The sequence below is a fragment of the Rattus rattus genome, chromosome 1, assembly GCF_011064425.1.
Source record: "Rattus rattus isolate New Zealand chromosome 1, Rrattus_CSIRO_v1, whole genome shotgun sequence".
NCBI classification, from domain to species: Eukaryota; Metazoa; Chordata; class Mammalia; order Rodentia; family Muridae; genus Rattus; species Rattus rattus.
The window spans coordinates 124,059,473-124,085,998 of NC_046154.1; the positions used below are offsets into that span (position 1 = coordinate 124,059,473).

The following is a 26,526-nucleotide window of genomic DNA, read 5'->3' on the forward strand; positions in this document are numbered from 1 at the left end:
AAATCTTGTAAACAAGGTCCAGATTTAGCCTTATTTAGAAATCTGAGTTGGCAGGGTGAGGCTGGGCGTTGAAAGTAAGCAAATGGAGTCTTCCTCTTTTCGTGAGGGTGTGTTATCAACTCCATTATCATTTTCAAAGAGCTGGGTCTATGGTTTTGTTTAGTTCTCTGAGCCAGAGCACTGAAAGGACAGTGAGTTGTCAGACAATTTACACTGGAATCACTCACTGATTTCAAGTAGAAAACCTGTCTCCAATAAAGCATTAAGTGATTGAAATCAATTGTAAACCACAAACCACACAATGACTATCAGTATATGAAGTGAAAGCTTGATTTTTAACATATAAAAAACAGTGGGCGCATTTTTCTATGGGTTGCATGCACAAATTTACAGTAAATACAAAAGCATGCAAGGAGTAAAGTTATCAATTTTGCCTGAAATTTGTATATGTAATAGGCCAAATATCAGTATTTTGTAATAACCAATTAAATTGCTGTTTGGACTAAGGTATGTTTTACCAGGTTTCTTTTTAAAATACTTCTATGACTCTAGCCTACAATTCTGTATTAACACAGCTGAAGTTTTTTCTCCAATGTTCATAACAAAGACCTAAGTCCTCTGGTAAGGGGAGGTACTTAGCCAATTAACATATCTTTAGAAGCTTAACATTAGCTTTAAATATTCTTTTTTGGAGTAGTGTAACAGTTACTCCCCGAATATTAAAGCTCATTCTGAGAGCAAATGTTTGTAGTAAAAATTTCCATATATACTGAAAGATTTAATGTTCTAACTTCTTACATTGAAGAAGCAACAAAATTATATAATATAAGGCTATTAGCCACTTTTAATGATATCACTCTATGGGCTCTCTAAAATTATAAGCAAGCTCACAAAATAAAAACTCACAATCGCCAGGATGTAAACAAACTGCATAAAAACAATCCTCTAAATCTATCTTGAAATGGCAGTTGGAGTAAGGAAACTGGCTGTAATGTTCTCATAAGTTCTAAAACCTCATCAATCCTTTATAAATCTTGTAACAATCTCTATCTAATACAATCTCTACCTGTTTGATTTTTCCTCAATTATAAATAAATTTGAGTTAGTCAATGTAACACTGGCAATCCTTAATCACAATCTTAAATTCTCCTTGTAACAGCAGACCACCACCACAAGGTCACCTGAGCTCTTAGTACGTGACTAGGCAGCTGTTCTCCGGGCAGTGGAAATTAGCATTAGAATACAGATAACTTCAGGGCAAGCCACACCTATGGAAAGCAAAACTCAACCCCAACAATCTAGTCTCAAGGCACCACAAGTCTATCTATTATGTTGTAAAGTTTGACTATCAATTCTACATTAGAAGCACAATGGCGTGGTCTCCAATACCTTCGAGACAATGTCCTAAATTCTTTTAGAAGCCTGGTTTCTAGCATAAAAATTCCATAAAACATTACCTCAATTTAGACCTGTCTCACTAGGGTGGCCCAATGTCACATGTATCTAGAATTACTTCATCTAAATTACAGTTTTAAGCTAACTTTCTGTTGCCAATATTATACCTTTTAACCATATCCAATAACTTGAAAGCCAATAGTCCACAACCAAGGCAAGCAGAGCATATTTATACATTTAAAACCAATGAGAAACAAAATTGAAGTGGCTACACATATCTTAATATATACAAAACACCATTTTTACCTTTTTTAGCTATGATTTTTAAGAGATGCACCTTGTCACCTGTTGAGTCAATTAATCAGTCAGATTTTTTCTAAGAGAAACAGCTATCAACTCTCGTACCAAAGAAGCTGAGAAGCTGTTAGCACCTTTAAGATCAGCCCGTGTAGACGCTTAGTCAGCTTCTAAGCAGCTCCTCCAGCTAATCTAGACACCTGGCTCTAGGCACAGGGCTTTAAAGACCTGATTGAAACCTTTTCTATTCATTTGTTCCCTTTTTTGAACGAGTTAAAACCAAGTCAAGGTGTGTCGACGGCAGATAAAGGTTTTTACCATTTTTTCTTTTGAACATGAAACATAAAACATTTAAACAACGAGAAACAAAAATTATAGACATAAACTGACAGACAGGGGACATCCTGGTGCACAGAGACAAACAATAGACAAAGAGGAAAAACCAGATGGTGTTCACGGTGACTATCCACTGGTGGAATTGATATGGGCGATGGATTGTCTCAATTCCTGGACTAGTCCTGCGTGTTGAAAATTCTGTAAGATACTGAGATATATTATCTGAGCGGCACGACCGACATTTGTCAATGGTATGGAAGTGAAACACAGCCCTGAATATTTTTACTCAACCCAATTACATAAACTCCATCAGGCTGTGCGAGGCACTGAGATGTCCTTTGTTTGATTCTCTGAATAAATTTTCAGGCGGTCTGCCTCGATCAAATCTGATCAGCATGACTCTGTAAAGCTGTCGCGTCAGCGACGGACGCCCTTGGCGCCCGAGAGCAAGGAGCTTAATTATACCTTTATAAGCACCAAGACAAAAAAGTTTTTCTCCCAAAATACTGTGTTCCTTTTTACCTCCTCTTTATTCTCTCCGGGACATTCTTTTTCCCAACTTCTCACCTCCAATTGGAGGGACTGCTACTTGAGATCGATCAGTTTCCTTTTCTCGTTGCAACTTTTCACTACCCCCCTGTTTCTGACCATCTTTTTTCCCCAACGCTCTCCGCTTTGCTGTTTTACCTAGGCAGTTCCCATGCAACCTCTGCGCCTTTTAGCGGTAGCTAGAAACTCAAAGGTCAATAGAAAAAAGCCCGAGGTTGCCAAACAACCACAGCGGCACCTGCGCGTCTGGCAAGGACTGAGTTGGGCGGATCAAGGCTAGCCATGGTCTCTCAGAGTCTTACCCCACTCATAGCTTCTGAATTTCTTCCACGAAATGGAGGCTTCCGTGGCACCGATGATTTTTTGTCCAGGGTTTCTTAGCACCAAATGTCCCATACGACTTTCCCCGGCAAGCACGCGAGACATAGAAATTCTTACTATGAGTGACTTTATTCCTGTCTGTTCCTCTCTCATGGTGGAAGCCCGCTTGCGCGCCAGGTACCCTATTTATCCCCCGTTATGCGCACCCACACCTGATTGGTTGCTTACTCATGACCTCATCAGGTGCGCCCGGAAATGGGCAAAAGACCTGGCATGAAGGCACTCTTGCACATCGCTTTTTGATTAATCTCCCCATAGGGAGCCGGCTTCTTGTGATAAAGGCTAAGCGCCATCTTGACTGACCTGGCCTTCCACGTGGGGCGCAGTGGAAGCCAGCGCCATCTAGTGGTGGCGAATGTTATTGCGGCCCTCTACATCCCATGATACTTTTTAATGGAACAATTCACAAGTTTGAAGGAATCTGATCTTGATCTGATCCCCAGGTGATTTTATCTCATCAGAGGTGGAAATGTTAGAGTAGAAATAATTGAGGAAGTTGTCTGGTTAGTAGAATCTCTGACCTGGATGTATCAGTTGGGTTGGCCAATCTCCTTGCCAAGTGACCACCCCTCAGGAAGAAGGGGATCACCTCTAGGAAGTTGGGCTTGCCATACTGAACCTCTTTAATAGGATACAGTACTTTTTCCCTCCCAAAAGTCCTGCTTCCAAACAGCCCCTCCAAGCTAACATCACAATGAGGTTCGTTGAGTCTGCCCTCGTTTACAGCTTTTTCTTTTTGTTCTTTTTCTTTATGTTGGATGCTGATCAGAACCTAAGGATCCCTTCTGATACCTTAGGCTTTCTTGTCCGGTCTCTGAAACTCCTTCCCACCAAGTCTTGCCTGATGCCCTGAGGCAGAGACCTCCATGCTGGTAATGCAAACACCAGGAGGACCTTTCCCTTCTTGCCTCCATGCTTCACCTGTGGGGAGCTGTTGACATTACAACATGCTTGCCCTGGGCTGATTTTCTATTAAACTCTTAATAATACCGTTCCCTAGCTTCAAAAGAAAAGGAAAAAAATAAGAAGTTCCTTTTGAAACTCCACATATAATTGAAAGTTTTTGATACATTTTTTTCAATATCATCTACTTGAATTTATTCTTACTTTCTTTGAAAGAAAGAGAGAGAGAGAGAGAGAGAGAGAGAGAGAGAGAGAGAGAGAGAGAGAGAGAGAGAGAGAGAGAGAAAAGGAGGAGGTTCGGGATGGCTAGGGAAGTAACTCATAAACACTGTGAACTGGAACCAAGACTCCAAAACGTGGGCACTCCTAGTACCCTCAGCCTCAGGTCTCTGACAGACTCCCACCCTCCCTGGTTTTCTTTTCAACAAGACACCCAGATCAGCAGCAGAGGTACCTTGGGTTGGCACTCAGGTTGTGAACACTGGGATGGAAGGAGAAAGTTCAAAAAACGGGAGCTAAGAAGAAGGGGAAGGGAAGAAGGAGAGAGAGCCTAGGAGGTGGAAGTGAGCCAGTATGGGGGTGCCCCTCCTGACTGCTGCAGCCCTTGACCCCCAGAGCACTCCATGGTTTGTTCTGCAGTCCACTCCCCTACTCCTGAAGCCTCACAGACTCAACTCCAAGTCCTCCAGCTCCTCCTCCAGCACCCTCCGCCGTGCCAGCTTCTCCAGCTGCTCCCTGCTGGGCTGGCTGACCTCCCCGGCCTGGATGCGCTGCTGCAGCTCCTCCACCTGTCAGCTTCTTCCTTAGGTTCTTGATCTTCTTGGCTTTCTTGTGATGGCAGCAGGGTCAGATGCATCGGAGGCAGCGAGAGGGGTGGCCTGGGGGCCCTGGAGAGCACTGGGCACCTGGGCTGAGTCTCCCAGAGACACCTTATCAAGAGTCCTGCTCAAGGCCTCTGTGTCCTTCTCCTGCTGCTGCCTCCTCTTCTCCTTCCCCTTCAGGTTGCCTTTGGCTGTCTTGGAGGGGCCTGCTTCACCACTGTCAGGTCTGGATGGGGTGACCTGTGTGGTGACCTCAGGGATCTGCCCTGGGGGAAGTTGTGGTTTACTCCTGAAAAACTTCACATACTTGTTTTCATAGACTGGGACCTCCCCTTGGGGCACGTATCCTTTGACCCTGTGCTGCTTCCACCGTGTCCTGTCAGGTCGCTGTGTTGAGGCAATGTACTTTCCTGTCCCCATGGCCTCAGAGGTGTTGGTGGTTTCCCTGACTGAGTTGGTGGGCAGCCCTGGGGATTCAGCGGCAAGGTACCTTCTTGGCCTGCTGCTCAGTAGTGGATCCTCCAGGGCTTGATACATTTTTTGAACACTAGTTTTTTTTTTTTTTTTTTAATTGGATATCTTCTTTACTTACACTTCCCAATTCCCTACTGGAGTCCCCTTATTCCCCCTTGACTCTGCCTCTGTGAGTGTTTCCCCACCCATTCCTTCCCATCTCCCCACCTTGGCATTCCCCTATACGGGGGCATTGAGTCTCACAGTGCCAAGGGCCTCTTCTTTCATTGATGCCCTATTAAGCCATCCTCTGCTACATATGTGGCTGAGGCATGGGTCCATCCCTGTGTAATCTTTGTTTGGTCTTTGAGAGCTCTGGGGGTCTAGTTGGTTGATATTGTTGTTCTAACTGTGGGGTTGAAAACTCCATCAGCCCCTTCAGTCCTTTCTCTAACTCCTCCATTGGGGCCCTGTTTTCAGTCTAATGGTTTGGTTCTCAGGCTCTGGCATAGCCTCTCAGGAAACAGCTATATCAGGCCTCTTGGCATCAGTAATAGTGTCTGGGTTTGGTGATAGTATATGGGATGGATGCCCTGGTGGGGCCATATTTGGACAACCTTTCCCGCAATCTCTGCTCCACACTTTGTCTCTATATTTTCTCCTGTGAATATTTTGTTGAACACTAGTTTTAAGGAAGAAAATGTGTTACCTGTGGTTTATGCTAATTTAATTATCTGCTATTGCATGACTTATTTGGTCTGGCCATTTGTCCTGGTACAGAAATTAGTAGCCTTTCAGGTACTTACAGTATCTTACCTGGATGTCCTTATCTATGTCCCTATTGCAGCACATTCGGATAGTTTCTGACTCTGTACTGAAGTTAGTCTGTACTCAGCCTCCCTCCCCATATAAATATTCAGTCACCTAACCTCCATGTAATGGTATCTATCTTATGCAGTCATCTTCTAAGAAACTTGTAATATCAATGTAATTTGAGGTAAAATTCTTGTAAATTGCATAAACTTAGGTATCTGGTTGATCTACTTGAACAGAATGTGTTTAGATATTTTTCATATGTTTTAAACATTTCTACTGTAAGCAGAGGCCTTTAGAAAATACAACAGTAGTATCCTACATACCTTACTCTAGGCAGTCATTAAACTTTTGTTCTATCTGTTTTGTTTGGAGTCAGGGTCTTACTCTGTAGCCAGACTGTCCTTTCAGATCCTGATCCTCCTGTCTCAGCCCCTTGAGAGCTAGACTTAGTCTACCTTACCCAGATCTTCAACAAGTGGAGGCTTTCTTCTCCCTTCTCTCTAGGCTAGAATCTGATCAAGGTGTTGATAGAGTTGTTTTCTTCTGAGACTTCTTACCTCGACTTGTAGATAGGCATCCTTTCCCTGTCTCCTCAGATGGCTTCCCTTTGCGTGTGTCTATGTCAGTGAATTTTACCGATTAAGACAGCACTTGGGAGGCACAGGTAGGCGGTTCACTGTGAATTTGAGGCCAACTGTGGACAGAGTGAGTTCCAGGACAACCAGGTCTACATCTCTATGATCCCTATCTCCCAAAAAAACAACAAAAAATAAAATTGAATTGTTTCCATATTGAATAATAAAGTAATCACTGATGAGTTTTAGAGAATATTATTTTTCTAGATTATTAACTGACAAATTATGTTTACAGAGTAAAAAGTCATTTTGTGGTTTACATATAAAATGGAATAATTAAAACAAGCTAATTAATCTGTTCATGTACCCTGTTTTGTGATATGTTTAAACTTTCAGTAATTTCAAACTTTACATAATTACTAGTTCGCTATACCGTAATGTATTTCAAGCATGAAAATTCCATATTTCTTTTGTATATTTGACGTGTTAGGCTCTTCACTGTTTTCTTCACAAATTTCTCACACACCCGAGTAAATTTAATGTAGACTCTGTGGCATGGAAGTTGAATCCAAGGGACTCTACATTTAAATCAGAATAGGTTTAGTAGGGGATTTGGCCTGCTATAAGAGAAACAGTAAATTGTTGACACAGTCTGTAGTATTTATGGAGCACCAACTATGTCTGATGTGGTGCTTAGGACTTTCCATTGGGTTTGAGTTCCTTATGTTTCCTTTTTGTTATTCTTATTGGTCCACTTTGTAACGAAAGTCGAGGAAACTGAGACTTAACGAAGTTTGAATAGCTTAATTTGTATGCCTAGTAAGTGGCAGAGATGGACTTGGTAACTAAGATGCTCGACTCAGGATGACATTGCATCGTCCTCAGGATCTTTGGGCTTCTGCTCAAGAACAAGTTTAAATGGCTGGTGTGCTTATTTAGCTAGCATTAGCTTGTCCTCTGAAGGCTGTACTGTGCCCAGAAGCCATGAAAGATGCTGTCAGTGGCGTGCAACTTGGGAAGGAGAGTCACTCAGCGAACCGGGACTGGAGTTACGCCTGTTGTGTTATATGCAGGGTCTACAGATATTAATGCAGGAGATGACTGCCAAATGCTGCTCTCAATGTCTGAAGTACAGCAGGTCTCTAACTGAGGTATCTCTAAAACGGTTTTGTATGTGACAAATGTTTTTAAATTAGAATTTTCTTTTTTCCAGTAGAAAAAGTGAAAGAACAACTAAAACTTTCCTTGGAAAACAAGAATGGAGTAGTACAAACTGGGGAACTGACAGTTGTCCTTGATGGATTAGTGATTGAGCCAGAAGCTGTAACAAACCGCAGCTCCTCGCCACCCAGTAAGCTGTGCTGATGTGTTTTTAACTTAAGTAAAGAAATTTGGCAAGAAGTATGTAGAAACTGAGTTGCTTTCTTTCCCGATGTTTAGTAGAAATTCAGCAGAACGGGGATGCTGTCCATGAGAATGGAGACCCTTTGACAAGGACAACTCCCAGGTACAGTGCTTTATTGTTTTTGTAACACGTTACAGTAGTTCCCAAGCTTGACGTTTGTGTTTTAATTTACTTTTTTTTTTTGTTAGCTCCAAATGTATGACCCTTCTGCTTCCGTTTCTTGGTTGGCAGGATTGCATTACTGGGTGGTGGTGGGTGGATGTGTACAGTGACTTGGAGTTTACAGTGCAGTTAGGGATGACCTCTTAGCTCTGGTCCTCCTGCTCCCAGGACGCCAGTGCTGAGTTACAGGCACAGACCACACCCAACTTACGAATTTCAATTCTTAATCTCAATTTAGTATTTGTCATAAAATGTAAAAGTCTAGTCTGGGCTACATTGAAAACCCTAGATCAAAAAATAACAGAAATATATTGATAACAATTTAAAAGCTTATATATAAAGATGTTACTTGCTGAGTACCTGGGAAAGAAGCTTTAATATAACAGTTTTTTTATATTAACACATAAGAAAATTACTGCTTTGGCCATTTTCTGTAACCAGAAATGCTTGTCTTATATAGCATAGTGTTTCAAGTATTCCCTTATGCTGTGGAATGTGGCAGTGCTTCTTTTCTTACTCAAAGTGCCTTTCACAGCCAGCATTGCCAGTGTGCTGGTTACTAAGTCTGTGGTGTGGGAGGAGCCCTTCTTCATTCGTTATCCTCCTGTAGGTCGCAAGCTAAATGCCCTATGATTATGGCCACAGAATTCATCCTGCCATTTCAAAAGCTCCCTGCCATTCATATTTTGTGATGATTAAAAAAGGCTCTCTTAGACTTGAGGCCCCAGGGAACAGGGGAGGTCTGGTGGGGTGGGGGGCCCTCTCAGAGGCAGGGGGAGGAGGAATGGGATGAGGAACTGGGGGGAAGGAGGGGTCAACAACATGAATGTAAATAAATAAAATTTTAAAAAAGAGGCTTTCTTTTGAAACATGTAAATGGAGTAAGATATATAATTCAAATATGGTGGATTTAAAAGTCTAAAAATATAAAAATATTCTTATAGAATTGACTTGGTACATCTGAAAAAGATATGCCAATATAAGACAAAGTGTAACTTTTGGATTCTGCAGAGTTACTAATAATATATTCTTATTTTCTGTTGGGTGCTTCTCATCAAAGCACTTGAAGAAGCTAGATACACTGTGGCCTACTCACAGTCTGAAATACTTGAGAGACTGAAACAGGAGGATAGCAAGCTTGGTGCAGTCTGGTTACTTCAGTGGGACCATCTCTCAAAACAAAAGCTGAAGATAATTCCTTGGTAGAGCATTTGCTTACCATGTGCAGAGAAATGGGTCTGAGTCTCAGTGCTGCCTTTTGGTTGGAGGCCTCGCTACTAGTAGTAGACATATCTCTTCAACCCACCCAGTACTGTTTTTTTTTTTTCTTTTCTTTTTTTTTTTTTGGAGCTGGGGACCGAACCGAGGGCCTTGTGTTTGCTAGTCAAGCGCTCTACCACTGAGCCAAATCCCCAACCCCCAGTACTGTTTTTAAAAAGCTTTTGAAACTATGCTTTTCAAATTGCTTATTTGCTTTAAGTAAACAGTGTCAAGATTATAATTTACACTGAGAAAAATTAATGACCAAAACAGTCTAATGGTTTGTAGATTAAAGTGCATTACTGTATAACATGTTTAAATTCTTTAAAATACAATTTTAGATTTTGAAGGAGTTTAAATGACTTAACACTTAGCCCTGTGTTGAGCGTAGTTGCTCATATCTGTAATGCTAACACTTGAGAAGCAGAAGCAGGAGCACTGCTTCGACGTTGAGGCTACCCAGAGGTACATAGTCAAGTTCTCAGCTAGCCTGGCCCATCTAGGAAGACAAACAAAACTACCAAATCTATTATTATTTTCCTTTATGATAGCTCATCTTGTTTTTTTAAAATGAGTTGTATGGTGTCAGGGAACTTTCAAGCAACTTCTCACACTTAGACTTCTACATCACAGACTCTTGATCAGAGCCCGAGGAGTGATGCATGCTTCAGAATTTCTAGAAAGTTTTCATTCAGACCTTACTTCACTATTAAAAATATTTCCACATTCAGAATTAGTTTGTAGACATTTCATATAATTTCATGAACCTCTGAAGCTACTCTCAGAACATTTAAAGTAGCCCAGTATTCTAATCTAAAATACACAATTGGAACCGTACTTGAAGGCCCGTATACACTCAGCGTCCTCGTTTTGTCTGCCAGTGCACTGAAGTAGTGTAGTTTAACGTAGCAGCAGCAGGCTGTATCTCTGATCTCTGCTTTAGCACTCCACATGAATACTAGGAAGTCAGTAGGTTTTTAATGTAAAGTCTGCTGATAATTGTTTTATTATACTTTACTCATTGAAGTAAGCCTTTTTTTCTTTTTAAAGGTTGGCTGTTGAAGGTACTATTGGAATTGATAATCATGTATCAACAAGTACTGTTGTTCCGAGCTCATGCTGTTCACATATAGTTAATGGAGAAAACACACCTTCATCCCCGCCTCAGGTTGCTGCCAGACCCCAAAATACTCCAGCTCCAAAACCACTCACATCTGAGCCCACCAGTGACACAGGTAACCTTGACTGTCATACTGTTTGAATAAAAATTAAAGAGGTGTATGTATTTATGCCTCCAAGAAGTTACTCAGCCTTATACTCCATTTCAGTATGAAAAGCAAACTAATATACCTTATTTCAAAGCTTCTCAAATCACTAAAGATGTGTGGTGTGTGTGTGTGTGTGTGTGTGTGTGTGTGTGTGTGTGTGTGTGTGTGTGTTTCAAATTCATTTGTTAGCAATATTAAAGAACTGGTGGGAGGCTATTTTCACTTCCCATCGTGATTGGCTTCTAACCTGTTTGGTATTGGAATGGTATATAATACATATGCCATATAACTGTTCTAAATTCCAAACCATGAATTCTGGAATACATTGTCTCCATGGGTTTCAAATAATGGATGTGGGCCAATACTAAGGAGTCCAGAGAAATGATAAATTCTCACCAGAGGTAGTATTGTACATGAAGGTTTTTTTCTCCCTCTTGATTAGGAAGATTCATTTGAGAAGTTTAGTTGCCATAAATATTTATTATATATTACATTAAGAAGATGAGACAGTGATGAATAGACTGAAAAGAGTCAACATGTTAATGTGATAAAAATATCAAAGTTAGCATCTCTCTATATAAAAGGGGACTGATATTCTTAATTGCCGTTTAACATTTGTAAAGATTGAGATAATAAATGAAAAATGTCTATCATAGTTCTTGGAAAGTGGTATTTGAGAATACTATACTTTTCTTCCACTTTAATCCTCTCTAACCTAGTATGAAGTGACTTTTTCTAATATATAATTATTACTTATTTATAAAAGATAAGGGTGATATGGATCAGACAAATGGATTCTGTAGCTATACATTTTTCACTTACTGGGAATTATAAACACTGGGAAAACTTCAGAGAAATGTACAGGAAGTCCTGTGTACTGGCCTTTATCAGGAAACTGGCACTGATACGAACTCAGACTTGCCACTGTAAGCAGTTCGGCCTACTTGCTTTGTGTTTAAATGCCTAATTTCTTCAGAAGTGTGGTCCATCTAACTCTCATTATACTCACATACAGAGCTGAGTCTTTCCTACAGGACGGCCTAACAGTCTCTCCCTGTATAGTCATAGCCACCCTAAAATGGCTCACCTCTAAGGAAATTGCAGAGGAAAACAAACACTTTTATGTGGCAGTTTCTAGAAGTAGTAAAATGATATCATGTTCAAATAGCAAAATATTCAAGACTGTATAACTTATAAAAAAAGGATATTTTAACTCCAGCACTCAGGAGCCAGAGGAAGGCTGCCCCTGTACGTTCAAGGCCTGCCTTACCTATATAGTAAATTCCAGGCCAGCATGGCTACATAGTAGATACCCTGTCAAACGGCTTTGGGAAGGAAGAAAGTAAAGAATGATTGGAGAGATTTAGTTTACAACTTCAGTTCAGCACTTTGTAGTCTGTGAGTTCATAGTCATTCAGTTCCTTTGGACCTCTGGTGAGGACCTCATGTTGGATGTTATCATGGCTGGAATATATATGAAAGACAAAGATCATGTGTGAGACAGGAAGTCAGAGAACTACTGGGAGTAAGATTGAATGTTTTGTAATAGCTCACTCCCTTAGGAACTGACATGGTGCCCTGTGAGAACCACCTCAGTCCTTCCAGAGGCAGCGGTTCTAATGGCCTAATTACTTCTCTTAAAAAGAAATAAATTTATATATGTGTACTCAAACCATAACAGTCATAACAACTGAAATTAAAATATGTTAGTTTACATACCTTTTTTCTACTTTATTTGAAATAATTGTAACCCCAATATCTTAGTGGATAAAAGTGATTATATATATGTTTATCAAGCCAAATCAAACTGGAGGCAGATATCACGTATCTGGATACCTCGCTACTTGGATGATGACAACATACGCTCAATCTAGAACTTGGGGGTCTGAACAACTTAGATACTATAAAGTTCTCATATACCTGCTCCTCCTACTGTATTTAGAGCTTTCCAGTGACATCTTATATATGGTATATTTGTTACAGCCCACAAACCATTATGAATAAATTGTTATGACCAAAATGTTCTCACACACACACACACACACACACACACACACACATACACACACACACACACATATATATATATATATCAAACTAATTTAATAATGAAGAAGAGTGACAATGAGTTATAAACATAAATAACTAGAAACTATGGAACAGTATCACTTTGAAAGCAGTATCCGATAGAATCCCAGGACCGAAATGTCTAATTTAATTGCATTTCATTTCTGTGGTGTATTAGTTATGTACGTTCTGAGAAATGCATATTGTCATTTCAGTTCTGAATTTTGAATTGCAAGAAGTTAGGAATAAAGATTCAATCCACGTCTTGTTCAGGCTTTCAGTGTAGTCATAAGCTTTGGACTCATTCGGGTTGAGGAGAGAGATCAGTAGAATATATGATAGTTTGATAGAAAGCAGCCCAGTCATTTTCTATCTTAGCTGTGCGATGCATTTCCACCAACAAGGAATGAGAATTGTTGTTCTAAACATTCTAACAATTCTTAACAAGCATTTCTATTTAACAGTTACATTTTCCAACCTTCTCACCCAAAGATATTTTTTATCTAAACCTAAGTCATTTTATTTCTATAAAAACCTTAGTATAGCCATGATGGTACATGCCTATAATCCCAAACACTTGGTGGAATTACAGTTTCTAGGCCTGCCTAGAGTAAAATCGAGCAAACGAATGACAAAAACAAAAACACAAACTCTTAGTATTATGTTTTCTTATAGAATTTCAGCATGATCTTGGCTGAACTTAAGGCTCTCATTCTGTCAGTATATTACACTTACATTAATTTATTAGTTCTCATCTCTGGTTATATGTGAGTTTTTTCCAGCCTTAATTGTCAAGTATAATCAGCAATATGAAATTGTATTAGTGATTATGATCATCTTTGTTTGTTAGTATTTTATTGAATACTTCATAGCTAATATCAAAAATAACCATGTTTTTATCCTTTGCGCAATTACCATGATACAGTTCTTAACAGAATTTGCTAATATTGAGTTAGCTTTGATTATGCATCATGATGGGCTATGTTTGGTTTGGGGATAATGTTTTGTGTGGGTTGGAAAGATCCTTTTTTCCTAGTGGAATATAACAGTTCAAATAATGCAAGAATTATCTATAAAGCTTAAAAGAGAGTTTTTCCATACCCTGTGTGTCCACTCCTTGTGTTTGGGGAAAATATTTCTTCCATTGCCTTTCCATTTCAAGTCTTTAAAGTTTCATTCATTTGCTTAATATATTCTGACTGTGATTAAGTTCTATTTCTGATTCTACTCATAAATTTGTTATTCTTTACAAACCTTGCTGTGGTTTTTCATACTTTCCTAATCATAAAGTCATTGGGTAATATGTTTAAAATTTAGATTTCCAGACAGTTCCTTATAACTTTGTTCAAAAAAAAAAAATAGTTGATTCACTCCAAGCTTCTTACTTTTAGGTTGCTCATCATCAGGTAGCAGTGCACTAGTTTCAAACTGAAGCCACTCCTCTTGTTCTCAGCCACCACACTAGCCTGTAGGAGAGGGTGCCAGATTCAAAACCCCACTGAGCAGAGATTCCTAATAGAGAAATTTGCTCTGTGCACTCCTGGGACTTGGTTGATGCTAGACACTGCAGCATATTTGTGTTTTACGAGCCATTTGTGAATCCACTTGGAGGATGTGGAGGGATGTATAGATCCCATACAGTATGCACTGATGATTGACAATCCTGTAAACCCCACTCGTGCCCTAGCTCCCCTGCATAACCTTGATGACTGCCCATTCTCTCAAAGCTTGTTACCCAAGTCACCAGTCTTAGAAAATAAGGTTTACCTTGCCACAACGAATCTACCACATGGATAGAGGCCATGGATTGTTTCAGGGACACTCCACAGTACTAGAACATCTTAGGTAGACATTCATGGAAGCAGTACACAGATGTTCTTCCAAGCTTCTAGGAAAGTGTTTTGTTTCATCAGGTAGCAGGCTCAAATACCTGTAGTATCACAAATATATTGCAGGTCTCATAGCTGTTGAGACTGTCAGGAAATGTTGGGAGTAGGGTATTTACTATGTCAATGTAGAAGGAAGGTGGGCTTGGTTGTGTGCCTCCAATCTCAGCAACTCAAGTGCCCAATACAAGAAGATACCAAATTTAAGAAAAAAAAAAAAAGGTTTAGCTGGGACTGTTGGATGTTTTTATTTTAGTCCACTTTGGTACTTTCATAAGAAGTAATGCAATCATGTATGACTGGACAACATAATGAAAGAGGTTTTTGTTAGGCTTTGAGACTGGCTACCAGTTACATATGAGAGATTTAAAGTTGGTAATTGGAAGGGAAAACATTTGTTTTCCTAATGTTGGTGTCTCTTTCCTGAAATTAATGTTATTAGTATATATACTTACATCTTTATCATTTACCAACTCACTTAAAATTCCTAAATTTTTTATTATATATTCATGTTATTCTTAAAAATTGATCCAAAATTATCTCTTGTTTTATGTTCTTGAATATCTGGTACATTATTCAGTTTGAATGTTTGAATAGGTGTTGAAGAAGTGTAGTAAATTGATTCGATAATTGAGTCATAGGTCATTTTGGTATTTTTCCCTTGTAGTTAATGGAGAATCATCATCTGTCCTAGCTGATAGTACTTCAGCCATGGGTACTTCACTACCATCTGAAGACTCCACCTCGACTTCCAATTGCACTAGCACCACCGTCCAAGAGCCTCCTGTACAAGAACCCCCAGCATCCTCAGAACACAGTGAATGTATTCCCTCTGCCAGTGCAGAAGTGGGACCAGAAGCTCGGAGCCTCATAGACCCTGACTCTGATTCTAGAAATAATTCTGGTTTTGACAAAGTAAGGCAGCCAGAAGGGTGTGTGGAACCTCTCCGGCCACAGTCGGGAAACACCAACACAGAATCTTTGCCATCAGGGTATGTCCAGAAAATGGTTTTAATGTTTGACTTCCATTTAATTAGAAATTTTCTTATGAATTATGACTATTAGATATCTATATGAAATGTTTCTTTTTTTTTTTTTTAAATTAAGGTAGGGACTGGAGAGGTGGTTTAGCAGTTAAAAGTACACGTTTTTTGCAGAAGGCTCAAATTTCATTCCCGTGTACATGACACAAGGTTAGAAATTCACCGCTAGGATACCATGCCTCTGATCTCTGTCAGCATCTTCACTCATGTGCATACATATCCACACACCCATGCACTAACACACACATACACTTAATTAAAAATAATAAAAAGTCATAAAATTTAACCCTAAGTGGTATCCTTCATATAATTTATTTGCTCCAGTGAAACTACTTCTTAGAGTTAAAAGCAATCAATTATCTGGTTGAAATGTATATTGTATGAAATGACAAACCAGATGTGAATCTGCAAGACCTTTTGATTTCATTTTCATTTTCTACAGTAGTGACCATGACACACTTCTCCTTACCCCGGTTCTCTAGCTCTCTGTGTGATCTGCATCCCTGATGGCAGCTAGCCATCCATTCCTGGTGCCAGTGAATGCAGGGGACAGTCTCCAAAGGACTCTCTTACAAGCCTGGATTGTTTTAATCTTGGTTTCCCTAATCTTTAAGTTTCTTTGTATGAATATTTTAATTCCCAATGCTTTTCTTCAAAGAATGATTCTTCATCTTTATTTAAATATCTCTTGCTCCTTATATATACTTTTTGTTACCGATGTTACTATCTTAACTATTGATTCATTTTGTCTACCTTTAAGACACTAGCTTAGACTTGATACCATGTATGAACAATATAGTTTGAAAGTGCTAGGACAAAAATATGACACTTTTCTTAGTGTGAACAAACACCACGACCAAGGCAACTTACAAAAGAAAGATTCAATTGGGGGCTTCCTTACAGTTTCCACGGGTTGGTATATGGCCATCACATTGGGGAGCATGGCTGTAGGTAGATACTGTCCTGGAGCAATAGCCGAGAGCTCACATGTGATACACAGGCAACGGGCAGAAAAGGAATGAGTCTGCCTCTGATGTGAGCTTTTGAAACCTGGAAGTCCACCACCCATGTCACACCTGCTCCCACAAGGCCACAACTCCTAGCCATGCCTAAACAGTTCACTGGAAACCAGCACTGTTTAATACCGCCTACAGTAATTAGAATGTTGACTTGTAGCCTTTGCAACTACCCTAGAGGGCTCTGGTGTATCTTACTTGTTTGATTGCTCATCTCAGAATTATGTTCTGATTTTCTTGCTTTTGAAGCTGTGTTTCTCTCAGGTTTTTGCTGGCTCATCTGGTTTCACCACTATGTAATTGTGGTTTCAGACTGTGGTCTATCTGCCTGTGCTTCTCTAGTAGATCTTATCGTTTTAGTTTTTGTACCTTTACATGTGGGGAAGAACTTGCTCTGAACTTGGTTTGCTGCTTTCTGCACAGTCCTCTTGTATTTCGTGCAGACACTACCCTTCTCTCCTTCAGAAAGCTTTGTCTTTTGTCTCCTATCTTTGTAATTTACTCATCATGTCACCAAAGTTGACCTCAAACACAAGGCCACCTGCCTTAGCTTCCCAAGATGAGGATAGAGTGTATTAGTAATGTGGGCTGTGCCTCTCTCTGTCTGAAGAAGGAGAGGCAGAAAAGGGGCATTACTGTTTTAGAGAAGAGAGAAAGAACAACCAGAAGGTCTGAAATTAATAAGTGTTCTCAATGTAGTTCATCTTGCTAATTGATGTGATGCTGATGTGAGCTTTTGAAACCTGGAAGCTAATAAGCTAAATTGTTTGGAACACAAAACAGGGAAAACTACATTTGAATGTTTTCTTTACAATTTTCTATATCAATGTATTGCATCAGGGGCAAACTAATAAAGTGCTCAGTAGAAAATTGTTTCAGATTTCTGGCCCAGGAGGCAAAATTAAGAATATTATTCAGTTACTGTCTTAAAAAAAGATAAAATGCCTACCTGCCTCAAGCCTTCTCCTCGGGTAGAACACTGCATATTATGGGCATGTTGGCTATCAGGTACCCTCTTTGCCCCTTTCAGATGACATTCTCAGGTCAGAAAGCTCCTGGCTGGGTTCACTAATGGCCCAGAGAATCCTAGATCCTACTGTGCTCTTTTGTCCTCCCCTGTCAGCTGCTCCAAGAGGAGGTAACTTGTTGAGCTGTCATTTTTGGGGTAAGATTCTACAACAGAACCTGAGAGTTGCCCACAGGGAACTCTGCAGCTGGTGACCAGAGTGGGTGTTCAGCAATGGAAAAGAAGTTACTAGAGATAGAGTAGGGGAATGAAGAATGCCTTGGCTTTGTTTACGTCACTCACACTGATAGTCTACTCTCATGTACCCTATACCCATGAGAAAGGACTGGGAGAGAAAGATAGCATAGTGGGTAAAGCCACACATACATATCTGCATACGCACACATACAAATAAACAAATAAATGTTTAAAAAATGATTTGGGGGGACAGAGGGGTTGAAGAGGTAGTTCAGAGGTTATGAGCACTTGTGTTCTTCCAGAGGACCAAGTTTAGTTTCCAGCACCCATATCAAGGATCTCCCAACCGCCTATATAACTCCAGCTTCAGGTCATGAGCATATTCTTCTGGTCACTTTGGGTACTGGCACACATGTGCACATATATGTACATAAACACAAACAACATACATTTGAATAAATAATGCAATCTTTAAGACAAAAAAGAGTGATAGGGCAGGGTGAGCAGACTGTTACATTAATAATTCATATATATATATATATATATATATATATATATATATATATATATATAAAACTGGCTGATGAGAGGCTCAATAGAACTCTTTCAAACATGCTTCTTGTCTTCTTCAGAGAAGTCCTATCCTGAGAACTAGGAATTTTACCTATCTACCCATGGAATTGAAAGTGACTTCTATTCAAGATACCCTGCCCCTGCCTACCAAAAGACTGTAAATACTATGTTTATTAACAAAGCTATAATACAGTTTATATCAACATTCAATTAATACTATAACCCATTAGCCCTGTTTTAGAATCCTACTCATTAATATCTACAAAACCTTGTAGTGTGAAAAGAAACAAAACAGTTAGTATAGAAGATGCTACACTAGGACTTCAGAGATAACTGCCACCAAGCCTGGCAGCCTGCCACCCTTGAGACTCATGAGACCCGATCCCTGTAGTACAGCTTGCTCCTAACTTTGTGTCCTCTTTTTACCCCATAACTCTGCTGAGCTCAGTTAATGCTGTTCACAAGCACATGGTGCATTCACCGAGGCAGGGGGAACCCACTAGTTCTTGTGCCCCAACAGGTGACTCTCAGTTTACTATCAATTGTTGGTAGCTCTCGAGCTGGGGGGGGGGGGACCTTGGAAACTCCTTTTCATTCGATGTTAAAGTCTTAAGTGGCTTGATCTTGTACAGCTATAGAGCAGGTAGCTTTGCCACTTGAGTTTATGAGTGCAACAGCCATGCCTTGTCCAGGGGACAACTCGTCACAGCATTCCTCCCCACTCTCTGGATCTACATTCTTTCCATGCCCTCTTCCATAATGTTCCCCAAGCCTTAACAGGGCGTTGGGGTGGGCTGTGACAGAAATGTCTGTATATACATAATTGAGCAGTCGCAGTCACTTATTCTGAGGGCTTTGAGCACTTAGAAGGCTCTGCCTTAACAGTTAACCTCTGCATTAAGAAGCTTTTCTGACCGAAGTTGAGATCAGCACAAACACAGGAGTGCAACATAAATGTTAGTGGACAACACAACCCTTTCACAAACAGCATCAATGGGTTCTCCCGTAGGGCCTGTAACTATCTTAGCCCTGGATTTTGGCCAGGTTTAGAGCACCAGCTCTCCAGTGGAACAAGCCTCAAATCCAATCACGCTGATTACCAGTCAAATCACTGACCAGTGGGCACATTTTGCCTGGCAGGTCAGTATTGTAGCATGCAGGGTCCAGCGCTGGCTAAGACTGTCAATGTCTTTTCTCTTTAAGCAGCCTGTTTAACACTCACAAGCACTGTGAAAGCTAGCTATTAGGATTACGCTTATACCTTTTTGTAAAGGTCCCACACAAACACCCATATATCATATTGAGAAAAGTTCAGAGAAGAAATGGGGAACTAATAAAAGAAAATCAAAGTAGGGGAAACAAGAGATTGAGAGGCTTTTGGGAAAAGACAAATTAGTGATGTTCATCGAAAGGACTACCAAAATGAAGAGTAGAATAGATGTGCACAGCACAGCCCTGTGTGCACGAAAATGGCGGAACTGTCAGGAACATGTCTTTAAGGGTGCGTATGCTAAAAATCTTTAAGATGTTTAACTGGATATTGCTTACAGCATTTAGTGACTCAGGCTTGTTCTATGCTGCAGTTCTTTAACTCTTGATTGTTTTTCTTTTCTGCTAATTTGGAAGAGTATAAATTGGTAAATAAAAAAATTAACTAGTCTATGCTTTCTTTCTTAACTACATTATTTAGTTTCCAGTTCTGTTATAAATAAACAATAATTAAGAAATCAAAACACCTTTATATAGTTTTCGTGTGTGTGTGTGTGTGTGTGTGTGTGTGTGTGTGTGTGTGTGTGTGTATGTGTGTGTGTGTGTGTGTTTGTATTATATATGTCTGGGCCTTAAAGCCTGCTTGTAATGTTCCCAATTCTAGAACATTTTCTGAGGTCCTAATCTTTGGTTTTTTTATTTCTATTTTGCACTTTTATTGCAGGTGGGAACAGAGAAAAGATCCTCATGGTAGGACCTATTATGTGGATCACAATACTCGAACTACTACATGGGAAAGACCACAACCTTTGCCCCCAGGGTGATGTAGCATTCTGATGTGTCTTTAGTTATAGTTTTATTATGTGTGAATTTTAAATTTATTTGATATGCTATCATGAATAATTTTAAAATAATCTCCTTATCATTCTTGGATAGTGGTTTTAGTGAAATAGATTTTATATTATGGTTCTCAATCTATGGATTAAATGCATGACAGTAACATAGTAAACTTGCTTATTTAAAATGAGTCTTAGGATGTGCTGTATTGAAACACCACATCTATGTTTTTCAGTGATAAGTTTTCAATAGGAACAAATTCTGAGCCTTTCTTAAAAAATAATTTTTTCAGTGATCTGAAGAGCCAGGCACTAGAGTGTTGAAGACTGAAGGAAATATATTCCAAATGTAGTATGCTTTTGCTTATTTAAAATTTTTTAATTTTTGATATGATGTGATATGAGCTTACATGTAACAAAGTTTGTAGATCTTAATTTTGGACCAGTCTACTACCTCAGACATACCTTAAAGCTCATGAAATATAATAATGTGCATCATTATTTAAGGAGAATCACATATTTTTTGTTGAACCTCATTTTTTAATAATAAGTTTGGAAGAATTCCAAATTGGTTCCAGAAAAGACTCCCAGTTAATGTCAGAAACTGGCTTAATAGATCCCAGGTGTTGCAAAGTTACAAGCAGTGAGCAGAAGGTGGAGCTTGAGTAGAATCCTTGTTAAGATGGAGAATAGGGCCTCCGATCCTCTGAAGTCACAAGACTGGTGTGGCACAGCACGGTACACTTGGGCCCAGCAGCTCCCAGGTTTGGCTCTATGTAGGGCCTCTGAAGGTCTCTGGGAAATGGAACTGAAATGGTGAATGTTTCTTCTGTGGACAGGACTGAAAGCTGTTTCTCAAGAAGAAACAAGCTGTAAGTCAGTCTGAGATAGAAGAGTAAGGTTGTTTAGGAAAGATAGATGCTTCATAGACTTGCATGCTGTGATTAACAATAAAAAATAACCAGACTCCTAGCACTTGGGAGGGATAGGCAGGAGAATTATGAGTTGAAACCCATTTGGGCCGTGGAGAACACAAGACTACTGTGGTCTGTACAGCTTCACCCTCTCTCAAAAGACCAAGACTTGGATGTAGCTAAACAGGTAGAGAACTTGCATAAGTAAACGTGTATGTTTTAGTTATCAGTCGATTGCTCATTACTTCGTTTTTATTATTTATCGTAGTTGGGAAAGAAGGGTTGATGATCGTGGAAGAGTTTATTATGTGGATCATAACACCAGAACAACAACCTGGCAGCGACCTACCATGGAGTCTGTTCGGAATTTTGAACAGTGGCAGTCTCAGCGGAATCAATTGCAGGGAGCTATGCAACAATTCAACCAACGATACCTCTATTCGGTAAGTAGCAAATTACGAGGTGTTAATGTCTTCTTTTTCTTTCTTTGGTGGCTTTCTAAAATATGTAGACTAATTTCAAGGGTTTGTGTATTTGATTTTGGTTATTTTAAATATTATTTCTAGTATGTATAAATAAATAATCATTCCTGAAATTTGTGGGCTTTGGAGTATTTTGGATTTGGATGCTCATCCTGTGTATAGTAAACAGGAAAGTTGTATTATGAGATCTGTTATGGTTCTGTGTAGGATTTTGTATGCATGAAAATTTGGAAACGAGAAAATTATGTATTGGGTATGTGTCAAATTTTCTGCTATCCTCTTAAATGGATGCAAGTTTAGATACCAGTAGAATCCCAGTGCTAGGATAAGAACTAATCATTCTCTTGTTTCTAGTGCCATCAGGCAGCTGAGTTCTGTCTTTTAGGGCATCCTCTTACCTGGATCTTACCTGCACCACCTATTGCCACATACCTTACCTGAACCTCTTGTTGTCATGCACCTTACCTGAACTTCCTGTTGTCACACACCTTACTGCACCTCCTGTTGTCACACACCTTACTGCACCTCCTGTTGTCACACACCTTACTGCACCTCCTGTTGTCACACACCTTACTGCACCTCCTGTTGTCACACACCTTACTGCACCTCCTGTTGTCACACACCTTACTGCACCTCCTGTTGTCACACACCTTACTGCACCTCCTGTTGTCACACACCTTACTGCACCTCCTGTTGTCACACACCCTTGCACCTCCTGTTGTCACACACCTTACTGCACCTCCTGTTGTCACACCTTACTGCACCTCCTGTTGTCACACACCTTACTGCACCTCCTGTTGTCACACACCTTACTGCACCTCCTGTTGTCACACCTTACTGCACCTCCTGTTGTCACACCTTACTGCACACCTCCTGTTTGTCACACACCTTACCTGGCGCCTCCTGTTGTCACACACCTTACCTCGCCTCCTGTTGTCACACCTTACTGCACCTCCTGTTGTCACACACCTTACTGCACCTCCTGTTGTCACACACCTTACTGCACCTCCTGTTGTCACACACCTTACTGCACCTCCTGTTGTCACACACCTTACTGCACCTCCTGTTGTCACACACCTTACCTGCGCCTCCTGTTGTCACACACCTTACCTGCGCCTCCTGTTGTCACACACCTTACTGCACCTCCTGTTGTCACACACCTTACTGCACCTCCTGTTGTCACACACCTTACTGCACCTCCTGTTGTCACATACCTTACCTGCACTATCTATTGTCATGTATCTTGCCAGCTATTTTAAGGAGCTGCTGCCCTTGGTCTGGTTTCCAGAGTCTCTGTCAAGAAAGGGAAGGGTAAACTGAAAGGAGAGAGCTTTCACACACTTTTACACACTTTCTTAGCAAAGTATACCTTCATCAAGACCTTCTGCGTCTACCTCATTGGCCAGAATTGATCACTTGATACTTTTCTTTTTTTTTTTTTTTTTTTTTTTTTTTTTTTCCGGAGCTGGGGACCGAACCCAGGGCCTTGTGCTTTCTAGGCAAGCGCTCTACCACTGAGCTAAATCCCCAACCCCACTTGATACTTTTCTAATCCAGATTCAGTGTACTAATCCACATGGACACATTGGTACCTTAAACAAAACTAGTGATTTGATTATCAAGAGAAGCAAGATGAAGATGGATCATGAGTACAGTTAGCACTGTCTGTGACAGTAATATCAGTATTCATCAAGATGTATGTTTATTACCGTTGAATAAATATTATGCAGAATAGTTATAATTTTCTATTTTTTGTGCAAATAGTATTATCTCATTTAAATGGCATATTTCTCTATATACTCTTCACCCATCTCCTCTTACCCCTTAGAAGGACCAGGAAATTAAATATTAACACATTATTTCAAGTCATTTATCATAAGTCATTAATAATGATATTAGCCGATGTTTGCTTTTACTTCATAGTATTTTTTAACTTTGTTTCTTGAATTTGCTATATTCATATTTGTCATTTATTTTTTTAAAAAACTTCTAAGATATGGCTGTTAAGTTGCTCAGTATATTAATGTATTTCTGGCTAACAATGTTATCTTGTTCTGTCCCTAACCTCTTTTTCAACCAGGCTTCAATGTTAGCTGCAGAAAATGACCCATATGGACCCTTACCACCAGGCTGGGGTAAGCTGATATGACATTGATAAAAATATGTATTAGCTATATAGGTATCAAATTGTTATTAAATGTCATACTTTGTTGTAGAAAAAAGAGTGGATTCAACAGACAGAGTTTACTTTGTGAATCATAATACAAAAACAACCCAGTGGGAAGATCCAAGAACTCAAGGGTATGTGTATACTACAGTATTACATCATCATGCAGGATAGAGGTATAGATAGAATGAGTGGGCTGTAAGGGCCTAAAACATGCTCACCTTATGATTGTGTTTCTTGTCTTTTAGCTTACCAAATGAAGAACCCCTCCCAGAAGGCTGGGAAATTAGGTATACTCGGGAAGGTGTCAGGTACTTTGTTGACCATAACACAAGAACAACAACATTCAAAGATCCTCGCAATGGGAAGTCATCGGTGTAAGTGGAAATCTGAACTTTAAAACTGTTAGTGAAGACAGGTTTAGTCTTTAATGTAGCCCTAGACTTAGAAACAAGTTATTTTTCATTCAAGAAAACACACACAGGTAATACCCAGCTATACTTCTTTTTGCTCTATATTATTCCAGAATTGATTTGTGGTATCTCATTTCTTAATTTATATATATATATATATATATATATATATATATATATATATATATATATATAATGTATGTATGTATATTAACAATACCATATATGTGTGTAATAGTTACTACATGCCAAAGATTGTTCTAAGTATTTTAGATGTGTTAGTTCATTTTTTAATCTTCTAATAACCTTTGAAAAAGATTATTATTATTTTCCTGTTTATTTTTTCTTTCAATAAGGCCCTTTTTTTTCTGTAAGAAATGAAAGCCATTTATTCTCTTAAAATGAACAATTTATAGTTTGCTTGTTCATTGGTGCGTATATTACACAAAACTGTCACTTTGTCCATGTTATTGGCAACTAATGCTTTCATTGTTTACAAGAATGTTAGGCTCCTGCTATGAATTTAGTAAATGTTCTTGGATGAATGAACAATAGAGGACAGAATGATCTCCCCTGAATGTGACAACAGAGGACAGAATTTTGTGTTCACTCTGGCATGAAAATGCTTTATTCCCATCTGTTAAAGACTTTCTAGGCAGGAGAAGCATTCTGAGCTACATCTTGTATCTGCCTCTTGTCTCATTGTCCAGTTATGTCACATGATCTGCATATACCTCGCTCTGAGGAATTTAATTTTGCTTTGCTTTGTCTTTGTACAGATCAGGTTTAAGACGAGGAACAGACACACCCCACCTCCCACCCCCACCCCCACCTCCCACCCCCACCTCCCACCCTCACCCCCAAGGTTCCCTTATCGAGAATCCCTGACTTCTTCAGCTTTCAGTATTATCAAAGGTTCTTTTAAGGAGTCTGAGGTAGAGCTCAGGACTTCAGTAAACTAAAGGCTTATTGATAAACCTAGCCCTAATTGTGGTTTCCCTCTGTACACATGTACCGCTGCTGTGGCAACCTTCATGACTCAGGCCACCAATGTCCTAGCAAACAGACCTGTGTGTTTTGCCTGCAGTAACTCCCTTCGTCGTAATGCTGTCATGTCCTCTGATCCACACTGATATTATCGCTGTATTCTTTTGTGTCTCTTTAGAACTAAAGGTGGCCCGCAGATCGCTTATGAGCGCAGCTTTAGGTGGAAACTGGCCCACTTCCGTTACTTGTGCCAGGTACTACAGTGGTAAATCAATCTCCTTTACAATCATTAGTCATCAATCATATAATCATTAGTCATATAATCATTAGTCTGATCGTTAATAATACATATGCTGTGCTTACATGATGCGATGTTTTTGTTTTTAGTCTAATGCACTACCCAGTCATGTAAAGATCAATGTGTCCCGACAGACATTATTTGAAGATTCCTTTCAACAGGTAAGGAAGCTACCAGAATGAAACAGTACTTTTTGTCTCATCTTATTCTGAATTTCTGAAGAGAGTTAAAAGTTTTGGACTCTTTAAACATTTATAGTAACCCTCATTCCCTGAGTGACTATATTAATAATTATATTAAACTGTTATGTAGGCCGGAGGCATACATGGAGGCAAACCATTCATATACCTAAATAAAAATAAATTTCACAACCTAGTAAGTCATGACTGTTGACCAATTAGTGACAGTTTTTTGTTTCTTTCCTTTTCTCATCACAGCATCTCTGTGATGGCCATTTGGTGTTAGATAGTCAAGATGTCTTAAGTTTTAACAGATCATATCAAATTGGTAGATTGTGTAATGCATTGAGTATTCCATTAGTGACCTATGTTCATCTGACCTCTAGGTCTCACTGTGTTATGGTCACGATGAGCATGCTATTTAAATGATAACCCTGCCTGGCTCCTGACATATTTCTAACCGTTTAGGATACTTCATCATTCTTATGACTGCTCCTCCCTGTCTCCCTTACTGGAGTGAATGCTGCATGAGAGCATGGATTACTGGTTTACTTCTCCTGTGTCCAGTACCTAGAATAGCGCTCTTAATGAACAGTCATTCAGGAAATACTTAATGATACATGAATGTAAC

The 26,526-nt window shown here is 39.6% G+C and overlaps 1 protein-coding gene and 1 pseudogene across 3 annotated transcripts in view; one reads left to right on the forward strand and one right to left on the reverse strand.

The window, feature by feature from the left end:
- Positions 1-26,526, forward strand: part of Wwp1 (WW domain containing E3 ubiquitin protein ligase 1) — a 96,834-nt gene that overhangs the window by 41,843 nt on the left and 28,465 nt on the right. For 2 of the 3 annotated variants that reach the window (XM_032905398.1, XM_032905406.1), the window contains 11 exons: positions 7,740-7,877; positions 7,967-8,033; positions 10,404-10,588; positions 15,242-15,566; positions 20,344-20,439; positions 21,638-21,812; positions 23,932-23,986; positions 24,068-24,152; positions 24,267-24,395; positions 25,597-25,672; positions 25,806-25,877. In XM_032905398.1, the coding sequence (XP_032761289.1) occupies positions 7,740-7,877; positions 7,967-8,033; positions 10,404-10,588; positions 15,242-15,566; positions 20,344-20,439; positions 21,638-21,812; positions 23,932-23,986; positions 24,068-24,152; positions 24,267-24,395; positions 25,597-25,672; positions 25,806-25,877 (1,403 nt within the window). The remainder of the gene's footprint in view (positions 1-7,739; positions 7,878-7,966; positions 8,034-10,403; positions 10,589-15,241; positions 15,567-20,343; positions 20,440-21,637; positions 21,813-23,931; positions 23,987-24,067; positions 24,153-24,266; positions 24,396-25,596; positions 25,673-25,805; positions 25,878-26,526) is intronic. The other variant, XM_032905412.1, reaches the window with a different exon arrangement.
- Positions 4,489-5,193, reverse strand: LOC116903097 (annotated as a pseudogene).